Consider the following 11638-nt stretch of genomic DNA (forward strand, 5'->3'; position numbering starts at 1 on the left):
TATTATTAGTTTTTTAATAAGCAAAATTAGCATTAAAAGGTACTGGCAAAGCAAAATAAGCAAAAAGAAAGCCAGGGAAAAAGCATCTAAAGCATAGTCCAGTCTTAGTGGAATGTGTCCTATGTTCCCAAAGTTAACACATGTTTTTAAAAATCTGTAGAAGAAATTGCCAAGAAATCGTCACTCTTTTCTGTACATTTGAACATGACTGCATTCAAAGGGGACGTGAATAGGAACATTCAGTATTGCAGAGAAACATCTCAGCCTGTTGGAATGCCTCAAGTTCAAGCAAGGCAGAACAAAACCATGTGCTGTCTTCTCAAGGACACATGCAGCAATTCATGCCTTTCACTCGATTAAAAGAGCTTTTAATAAATGTGGGAATAAGCAGAATTCCATTCATAGAAAGGCCAAGGCCATCATAGCACCTTTCTACTGAAATGATTTGCAGATAGTCAGAACTGCTTCAACAGAGGCTGTAAAGTATCAGTGCTGGCTTTAAGACACTAACACTTCATTTTTAGCAAAGAAATCACTGCAAATGGCTTGTGATATTTATCAGAAAAAAAGAGTTATGTTTAATCTCACACATTCAAAAAGGAAAATTGGGATTCATTGAGACTCTATAGCCAAAAAAGGTGCAAAGATGCATTTAAAGCATTGATTCCATGCCATATGCCTTATTTATGCCATTTATGCCATATTATGGCAGTTATTCCTATTTCCAGCAGCTCAATGTTTGTATTATTTTCAGTTATGAAAATAGTAAGAGTTGAAGCCATAGAAGAAGTGCTTTCTTCCTGTGTGAAGGTTTTCCCTGAGATCCACAGGGGCATCCTGCAAAGATTCACGAAAGTTTCGATTAGCCTTTGTTCGGCTGAAAGAGTCCTGAAGCTCCAGCAGATCAGACCCCAAATCCCCGCTGATTCTTTTTACTCCATACCCAGTGGTACCTCTAGAAAAGCGTGGACGGATGGAGGGAATAAGACAAGAACCCTGCTTTATTTTCTCCTCCTCTTCAAAGTCTTTCTTAGTTTGCTCAAAGTTCACAGGCCTGTCTGTCTCATCTGCACTGGGTGGTGCTGTGCACTTAAACTCAAATGGGCTATTCTCTACTACATAATTTTGGATTCTGCTATTGGACAAAGCTCTCTTGTTTGTTTCCTTCTCTTGCAAAGCAGCCTGAAAATTGTGTAGATCCAGCTGGGTACTCTCTGTCTCTATTACTCTTGAAGCAGGTTTGTTGATGTTTGTTTGTGGTTTACTGCCATTTGACTCAGATATCTTGTAGACACAACTTCTCTTGCAGCACATGTTGGCAGTGTTGTTAAATACCACCTGACGTGTTTGACTTGATTCGCTAACCTGGTTGTATTTAATCACCTCATCTGTGTGATTTGCAATATATGGTTTATGCTGCATATTGTTCAGCATGGGGTTCCTCTCAGCAGTCATGCCGACATCTTGAGGCTCTGGGGGAAAGGATAGTGGGTGCATGATAGAGCATGGGTTCTCTAGATGACATTGGTTTTGCAGTATCCTGGCCCTGCATCCTTCAAGTGGTTGAGAAGGCATGAGAACAGGATAGGATCGCTCCCTCTGAGACAAATATTAAAGTATAAATAGTTAGTGTACATTCAATCTCCCCAAATAATGAAAACACATGTCGGGCAACAGAAGAAGAAAACAGTGATTTAAAAGAGAGAAGAAAGCACTTGATGGTTGACTGGTTGAATGGAAAATGAAATGGCAAACAAGGCTTATTAGCATCGTGTTTACATAATTTTAGTTTTTATGTGTGTATCATACCAGCTGTGCTGTGTAAGGGTTCATTTCTCCTGTAATCAAACTAATTGTCTTCTCATTAAAGTCATCCAGTTTTATAGGGTTTGTGGGCCCAGACCCTGGAAGAGAGCCCAGAACCCTATATTAGTCCAATGCTATCTTGATAACATTTACCACTTAGAACATTTAGCTTTATATCCTTTTTAAAAATTAAATATGGCTTATTGTATTTTTTTTTAAAGCACAGTGAATTCTTAGTATATAAAAGACTTTCCTCTGATGCTACTGAATCATTTTAAACAGATAGTATAATCAAATGAGAATCTGAACAGCTAGTTCTGCCTGAATTTCTATTTATCATTCTGCAGGCAACCCTGACTGACTGGTTTCTTGCTTGTATTGTGCTGAAAAAAGAAACCCTTATCCCTGTCAAAAAAGAGCCAAATGCCCCCCCCCCCCATATATATATATATATATATATATATATATATATATATATATATATATATATATATATATATATATATATATATATATATATATATATATATATATATGATCACACCTTTGTACTTTTATGAGAAGCACCAGACCTGTGTAATTTAGCTGATATGAGGTGAGCCACTGGGACTTCTCCAGGTTGCGCAGCGCATTAGCAGTTCGCTCCAGCAGTGTGTTTTTCCAGTCTCGCAGAGTCTGATTTGGACACAGTGTTTTTAAAGGCTGGGGGTAAAACTCCTGAGTGTCTCCTTTTACTGGCTTAATGTGCTACGGGTCAAAAGGCAAGAATGGCTGTCACAGTCAAGCACCTGAGATGCTATTTATTTATTTACTTACTACAAGGTAAATCACATTTGACTGCCTTTGGATATACAGTACATCAATGGAAATGATTATCAATGTAAAATGTATTTTCTTAGTCATTCAATTTTTGGTCCTCCAAAAATATGGAACACTACTTAATGTAAAATTAGTGATGATTAGTGATTAGTGTATGAACAACGAATCAGTTTAACACTATGAAGGGATAGTTTTTGCAAAACTAAAAAAACAACAACAACTTGGCACCAAGACTATGAAATCATTAATGTTTTTATTACACATACGTATTTACAGTTAAATATAGGCATCAATATATATTAAAAAATATTGAATATCATTTAATGAAATGTTATATGGCTGTTTTTCCAAATACATTCAATTACACAAACAAAACAATACAATGCAACAAGTAAATACATTTTGACACTGATGCTTGGCTTTATGATGTTTAAGGTTTTGGGTCAACTTACATTTTGGAAGCCGCTCTGTCCTGGCCATATTGCAACATTGCGTCTGGTTTCCATGGGAATATCAAGTAGCTCATGACGATAAGCTGCACCTATAAAAATCAAGCTACATATGTCAATGAGACGTCTCTATCTTCCCTTTCTTTCTATCTTCTCTTTCTTCTATCTATTAAATCTATCTATCTGTCTGTCTGTCTGTCTGTCTGTCTGTCTGTCTGTCTGTCTGTCTGTCTGTCTGTCTGTCTGTCTATCTATCTATCTATCTATCTATCTATCTATCTATCTATCTATCTATCTATCTATCTATCTATCTATCTATCTATCTATCATCATCATCATCATTATTTTTTTTATATTTTATTTGTGCACATCATACTTCCGTTTCATCTGAAGTACATATGATTCTAATAATTCTTTACGGAATGCGGAACGCACAAGCTTTGATAAAATTTTGTATTAGAAATATGTGTGTAGTTGCACATGATCTACGCATGCACCTCAATGTAACTACTGAGAATGTTACGCATTTCTACAGCACATCAGCACACTTTCAGGTGTAACATAAAAAGAAGATTGTTTTAAATGGCGAATTTTTAAATAAATGTTTCTAGGATACACTGTATATGTGGATAGTTTCTGTGCAGTTTATATACATTGTGCATAAATATAAAATTCAAATTGGTGTCAATCCATCAGATTTTTTGGGGGGATAATCATGTTACAGTTGAATAAGCACAATTTACATGAAGCAAAAATTAAATTGATGGAATTTCGATTATAATTCTCTATAATCAGACTCTGTACTCTGTAGTTACACTGTAGTTACTTGTGTAACCACACAGTCAGTAAAGACATTTAATTTGTATTGTGGATTAAAATTTCGAAATTTTATTCAAAATGTAGCTCTGATCAATAGGCAGGCTATTTAAGGTTCACATTCACTGAACAGTCTGTGTTTAATAATAATGTTTATATAAAAACAAAAAGCAGCATTTGTATTCTTTTATAGGGACTAGTCCATCACATTGAAAAGCCTCCCATTAATTATACTGCAGTGTAAAATATTGCAGAAATGTATAGTAAATAGCTTTAAAAACAACTCTTATGTAGGATAAAATAGCATTGCTCAAGATTTGTTTGTAACTTATAGCTACAACATAAGACAAGAAGACTTTATTTTCATTATATTTCTGTGTGAGACATGCCATTTGGGAAACCACACTCTTTAACAAGTTTGCACTGATTTAATGCAATCATTTATGGGAGTTAGTTTAGTAATGGAGCTGGTTAAAATAATGAAAGAAGTGCTAGTTGTGGTGTCTCAGTGGTTAAGACTGTGAATAACACATCAGAAGCTTGTGTGTTCACATCAATGCATTGGCAGTTTGCAATAGTTTGCAAAAGACCCTTATACTTCAGCTTGTATCAAACCAATGAGCAAATGCACTGGATTATGTGTTGTTTAAAATTGTGTAAGACATAGTTTCTAAAGCTTAGTAGCACAGTATTTTTCTAAATATGATTTACAGTTGTTGCTGTAAATTTTACAGCACTTTACTTTATGGACAACCCATGTTGTACAATTTTGGCTGTGCATTGATCAAAGAATAATGGCAGTTCTCTGACCTTTAGTCTTGCTGAGCAGTATGACCTTTGATGCATTGGCTGGTAGTAGAGGATTGATAGGGAGTTTGGATGCAGCCCGTACGCCTGTGTCTGGGTCATCTGGGGAGTGGTAGGTGGGGAACAAGGCACAGAAGGATATGTGTGACTGGTATGGGTGTTGCCTTTGGATGGAGACCTTAATTTGTTTCTCACTGTGAGAATACAGATAGAGGTTGAGCTTCAGTAACAGAGCAAATCAACACTCAGCTGAACACAGATACTGACTGCATCATAGGCATGATGAGATGGATGGGGTTGATTCAATCTTAGCATCCTGGTTAACTGATTTAGACTTTATGAACATTGTAAAGAACTTGAAAACAGAGGAAACAAACTATTTCTTATTCTTACCCAACATTGATATCAGTTGGCTTGGGAATTCTAAAAGAAGACAGAACACATTAGTCTCAGGTTTCACATTGCAGAATGCTCCAAAAAAATGTGTAAAGAATTGGTAGGAAAATTGTTTAACCCACATCTCGTCATTAACTCGAACATTACTTTTCTTTAATGGATTTAGGTCATCGAATTGCTTTACAGTAACAGACCTGTGTAACGCAATATAAAAAAACAGAAATATAAAATAAGGGCAGGAAATATAATACTTCTAATACTAGTCAAACTCAAAACATTCCGTTCAATGTTAAATAAGTTTTCTGCAACATACTGTATGTGCACACTACATGAATAAACACTAACTTTACTTTAACTAATCTGCACTTATCATGCTATTTCTCATTATTGACAACATGAAGCTGCTCACTCAGGTAATGTGACTCCTGCGTAACTAAAGTGTCGATGTCCTTTAATGACTGCAGGCACTCTTCCACTGTGAATATTTGATGCGATTTTGCTGCCACTAAAGTTACTGTTTTTGCTATGAAGAATCCTTAAGATGACCCCACTGGCACTGCTGAGAAAATTAAATGCTTATACAGATCTTTTTTTAGAAGTATTGTTCACTTAATAAAAGACATAATAAATGGTTCTACTCTACATACGTTTATTAGCAGTTACTTATACTCCAGCTTGTTATAAAACATTTATGTAGATATGCTTTTAGTTTTTCCATTTTTTTAATTTCTCATTCTTATTTATTGTAAAACAATGTAAAGCAAACATATAAAAATGTTAAGCTGCAAAAACATTTGGCCTCACCAATAACAGGAAGGAATTCACAATTATCATAGGATCCTGTATACTCTCACCTTGTTGTCGGACAAGAGTTGCTCCTTAGTTGGCTCCCGCTCTGGAGGCCATTAAACAAAGGTGGGAAGTCTCTTGTTTCAGGCAACGGAAAAAGGCACAGTTCTGTTGTAGCAGGTACTTTTGGGTCAACCATTTCTAAGCTTTTATTTGCAAAGGGCTGACCATGTCTGCCTTTCAATCTGTTCCAGACCCCACAGGCTCAAATCCCCAGACTGGTCATGACAACAATCCTGCAAACAGCAACGAAAAACCAATGACTGACACCGAATCCTGCGCAGAAGCCACATTATGGAAGCAGAGCTGCACGATTTTTGTATTGTCTTTAAAACCATTTAAAGGCAGTAATATATAAGACCCTAATTAGCTAGCTCAGTGCTACTGACAGATCACCTTTAATCCTTCTCAAAAACAAATATAATTGGAAACCATGCAGATTTCATGTGATCAAATTAAGGACTTGGCAGTTATTACTCAGCTTTTTTTAACCTGCAAAAACTAACAAGAACAATGAAATCTTAAATCAATGGAAAAAATATCAAAAGAACCATACAGTATAAGTAATAAATCTATAACCCCCAGCTACAATCAGAGCTCAGAATGAAAAGTGTTCGGTCATCATGGGCATTCAGGTACCACAGCTTGATTTGAACTATGAATGGAGAAGCTGAAACCAGAGTAGACCAGTAATCACTCAGACTCTGCAGAGTGAGCTAGAGGCCTGCGAAAGCAATTCTCAGGTTACAGCCTGGTCAGAGTACAGTGACCTACAAGCCTCACACTTGCAAGGACTTGCAGAAATGTGCACAGTGTGAGGTACATTATTCATGCTTTGCTTAGATAAGAGGATTTGGAAAAGATATACATAATTTTATCATGTCAGCACTGGAAAAATGGTCGTTTGAACATTTAAAAGATATTAACATATGCAACATTCACTTAATTAAACTGGAAATTTGGGAATAAGTTAAATGGCACATTCACATAAGGAAAAAAAATGTTTTAATTATTTAACTCCCTCATCCAGAGCAATGCACTAAGTGATTTGATCAACACTGGTTTACTAGATTACAAACTTAAGAGACCATCAGCCTACAACTTGATTTTTATTTATTTATTTCTTTTAAAACAAACACAAAGCAAACCAGGAAAAGTGCTATTTTAAGTGTTTCAGGAAGAGATAGGTTTTCCTGAAACAGGTGGGCGGTCAGGGCCAGCAAAGTCTTCTCTGCTGCCCTAAACACTATCAGAAGCACTGACCTACATTTACAACCTAAATTCTAATATTTGTTCTATAAATAATGTATTAATTTACTCCCAACAGTTTATTCTCTTCATTTCGTTGCGTTTCTTTTGGCTGCACTGCTTCCAGTACGTGTATGTGAATGTTAAATTTTTTGTCCAATCAGATTTAAGACTCTATGTCAATCTAATCTGCCCAGGGCCTTTAAAGTCTGTTCTGCTGACTTTTTAAAATAGTCTCCTTAAGAAAAAGCTCTGTTTCTTTAACCAATCAGATTTCATATTTGCCTCACAGGGGCAGCTAGCTGGCACAGAATGGCGTCAGCATTTTTTCTGTCCTCTGATTGGTCGGTCAGAGGGAAACTGTTACAGACAAGTTCGACTGCCAAAACACGTCTGTAGTGCTCTGCACACATTGATACATTTGAGTTAGACTTTTTTATGCCTTTGGAGAAAGAGAAATTAATTGGTCTCGGACATACTTTAAAATACATTTTCAAGAAAAGCTAGACATTGTGAGGAGGTCGGCCAACCCCAAAGCTAGCTTGCTTGTCTCAGCCCGGGAAAGGGTTTGATCGCCACTTCCAGACCAGTGAATTTAAGCAGTACCACTGGCTTACAGCCTCTTTATTTGCATTTTTAATGTTTTTGTCATGTTATTAGACAAATATTGATTCTGAACTGCTCCAGATGATGTACGTGGCACAGTTGTAAAATGGTATTTATCCTCAATGCCTGTCTCTCTGTAATACCACGCATTGTTATATTGTTATATTATTGATGGTTTCTGTAATTGCGACGTGATAGTGGTGGTATTAAGAGGTGAATTAATTCGGGTAAGTCCCCACTGAAGGCCCAGTTATCAAATGCATGGGCCACCACTGACTTTAAGAAATCCTGAAACTGTCGGCATCATACTGACAACATGGCTAAACCTTTCAACGATCTTGTTTGCAAAAAATGACAAAGGGACTTTTCATTTTGATGGAAATGACATGTTCATTGACACAAATACTTACTTTTGAGAGATGAGGAGAAAAGTACAGGTTTTTGCAAGAAATCCAATGTTTTGTGCTGTTTGTACAAATTGTTTGGAGAATGCACTTACTGGTTTGCAAATATTAAGGATGATTCAAGAAATACTCCAAAGCAACTGAGAAAAACTGGAAACCAGTTGTCAACATCTGTCATCTAAATGTTATGTTTTTTTTGTAAATGTGACTTGAATTGATGAATTGTGCAGATGAATCTTGAATGTCACTAATGAAGGAGAGTGTTTGAGAATGCACTTACTGGTTTGCAAATATTAAGGATGATTCGAAAAATGCTCTATAGCAACTGAGAAAAACTGTATTATCTCTGCATGGTTGTTAACCTAGGTTAGTAGCTAGCTTATGTTTGTCATCCATACTGACAATGTAAAAGCATGGTTATGAGAGTAAAACAATAACAAAACCGGAGTAAATTTCAATCTTTGTCTCAGATGTATTGGACGATTATACAGTAATTACACCTCAATATTAAATCTATGGACTTAATTGATAAGTTGCCTAGCAACAGTGTTCTTACAACTTTAACTGGCAGGAGCATAGTGTGTTCACCGGGACCACTGATTGACTTTGAAATATTCACAGTTAAAAATAATTATTCAATTGCACTGTTAAAATCCCAGATATGAAGGTATGTATTCAATTGAAATATGCTTTATGGTAAATTAAATACATTTACTAAAAAATGTATATGTTATGGTTTCAATAGTAACAGATAACGGATCATTTGAACTCGTGTGGCAGAGGCTTCACATTTACTAAGGTAAATAATATAAAGATTAATAATGTCTCATGATGAAAAAAAATTAAACCATATATATATGACTGAAATTTTCTAATCCATATAACTAAGCAGACATGGGGTTAAGGGCCTTGCTCAGGGGCCCATGAATGGCAGCTTGATGTGGCTAGGATCTGAACTCACCACCTTTGGCTCCGAAGTCCAATGCCTTAACCACTAAGCTACCACCTAGACATTCACAACTCATCCTCTATCAATAAAGCAAATGTTTTTCTGTTGTGACACTTGGGAGCTTTTTTTGGCTTTTTAATTACAAGAGACAGGAAACAGACCGATGATGGAAAGACATTTCAATATTGCTATTACATAACTGGTATCAGGAATGAAATGTCTTGAGGATTTTCCACATCATTAAACAGTTGGTTAAACAGTGTATTTATTGACAATTAAAAAAAATTAATTATTGGCAAAATGCTGAGGTAGAAGGAGAATAAAACGTATTGTTTTACCACACATTGCGTAATGATATGAACAGTATATTTGCTTTACGAGCTCATATGTGACTGTTTGATCACTTATATAACTGAGCTTCAGCTTTAACTAAGCTTGAGTTAAAACAGAGGTGTCCAGTTTTATCTGGATCAGGATTTTCTTTTAACTAAGCAGGACGGACATCTGATAGAAGGCTAAGATCATTAAACTGGTGGAATCAAGTTTAAGTCCTTGGTTGGAATTAAAATCCTGCAGCCACATTGTTCCATGACAGTTTAAAAACTTCTAGGTTAGAAGCACCTTTGCTCGACATAAACCACCTTTGACACTGACCGTGGAACTGAACTTTATAATTGATTGCATGTCCAGGATGCTCAGTTTTTATGTCATCTTACATTTGCATATATAAATGTTGCTCAGCAGTTGCCCTCCATCCAAAAATTCAATAGCCCAGATTTTCCAGCTCTGAGCTCTTACTTGCTGCTTACAAAATACTTCAAAATATCAATCTCTTCTGTTGTTCCCATCTTTACAGACCTCTTACAACAATAATGATAAAATGCCCAACCTTCCAGACAGTAAAAGAAAAAAAATGCCTCCTCAACTTTAAATTTCATTTAAAGTTGAACCCAGGTGTAGCACCTTGGTTCAGGAGGAACGTTGTCTCATTTCACTGTGTACTGCATCAGCTATACATGGTTGAATGACAATAAAAGCTTCTTGACTCTGACTCTCTGAAAAATTTGTCAGCTTGGGGCAGTCTTTTCAAACTTAAATTTCTTCCATGTTTATGAAGTAATTTAAAACTGGCATACAGCATTAGAAATAAACACAGTACATGCCATACCTTCAAATGATTTATGTTGCATAAACATGTATTTAATTTGGATCAACTCTAAATATCTGATATTCTTAAATATATAACATTGACTACATAGTGTTTGCGAACGATCATTAAACTAATTTCCATAGTTTATGGCACCAAGGTTAAAAAAAAAAAAATGTACATTTATGGCAGACGCCCTTATCCAAAGTAACTTATAACTAAGCAGTTGAGGAATAGGTTTTACTTAAGGGCCCAACAGTGGCAGCACTGGGATTTAAACACTTGATCATTCAAACCAGAGTCCAATGCCTTTACCACTAAGCTATAACTTCCATTTTGCAAGTTATATGTGTACAGTGTGGGGTTTTTTTTATTGACCAATGCTAGGTAAGTCGCTTTGTCTTGCAACATAATAGAAGCAACTTCTTTGGGTAAACTATCGCTGCTACAAACAATAAAAATCCTCATCTCTCTCTCTCATGTTCACAAATGTAAATCCTCCATTCGTTTTTTTGCACTGATGCACCAACTCCATTGCACATACAGGTTTGTATCACTACATCATCTTTAATGTGACACAAACAAACACCTGACAAGCAGGAGCACTGATTTGTTTTGTAATCCTTTGTTGCCAGTTTATTTTGCACATCACATCTTTAATTGGAGTCCTCAGGAGATCTCGAACTTCAGTTCAGCAGTTAATTACCCTGCTTTGCCTCAGAGAAGGTTGGGATTTTGGAAACACATTTACATTCGCTGTAATCTGAATGTAACATAGCCTGGAGTAATTTCTTTCCCCTAGTTGCTGGGTAATACCCTGTTTTGGGACACATTTCATTAGTGCAGGAGAGTCCAACTAAGTGGTTGCAGACTGTTATTGACACAGCCTCAGGACCACTTCACGGTGGCTCATTTAGCTAATGAGCATTTAGCAGTCTAGCTGCAGAGTTTACATATTCAAATTAAAAAAATATATTTTTTATTTGTCTATATGTCCTTTATACAACACAAAGTCTGATGTCCTAGATCTGCCCAGTAATATAATCAGTAAAGTATAACACCTAGTGGTATTTATGAGAGATTTGTTATCTGAGGTTATAAAACTTTTTTCTTTCTCAGATTTTACACAAAAATCGAAATTGTTTGCACGCAGAAATATCTACAATGCAAACATTTTTTTATTTTTGTTATCAGCTAAATTAAGAAATAAAATATTAGCAAATTAGGTAATCCAAAGTAAAACTCAATATGTAGTATAATAAAGTCAATATGTTACATAATAATTCAGGAGAGAAAATTTTTCGGATTTAAATGGTACTTAAAATCTGACAATGTCATATAT

General features: G+C 35.8%; 1 protein-coding gene across 1 annotated transcript in view; it reads right to left on the reverse strand.

Annotated features, from left to right (window-relative positions):
- spmip4 (sperm microtubule inner protein 4) overlaps positions 1-11638 on the reverse strand; it is a 13613-nt gene continuing 1975 nt past the window's right edge. Inside the window, exons 2-9 of the mRNA XM_083556859.1 lie at positions 5948-6178; positions 5216-5287; positions 5091-5120; positions 4701-4891; positions 3078-3166; positions 2379-2553; positions 1810-1904; positions 1-1599 (exon numbers count right to left, since the gene is read on the reverse strand). Of these exons, the coding sequence (XP_083412985.1) occupies positions 751-1599; positions 1810-1904; positions 2379-2553; positions 3078-3166; positions 4701-4891; positions 5091-5120; positions 5216-5287; positions 5948-6081 (1635 nt within the window). The 5' untranslated portion in view covers positions 6082-6178 and the 3' untranslated portion in view covers positions 1-750. The remainder of the gene's footprint in view (positions 1600-1809; positions 1905-2378; positions 2554-3077; positions 3167-4700; positions 4892-5090; positions 5121-5215; positions 5288-5947; positions 6179-11638) is intronic.

Source organism: Silurus aristotelis (genome assembly GCF_946808225.1).
Source record: "Silurus aristotelis genome assembly, chromosome: 1".
NCBI classification, from domain to species: Eukaryota; Metazoa; Chordata; class Actinopteri; order Siluriformes; family Siluridae; genus Silurus; species Silurus aristotelis.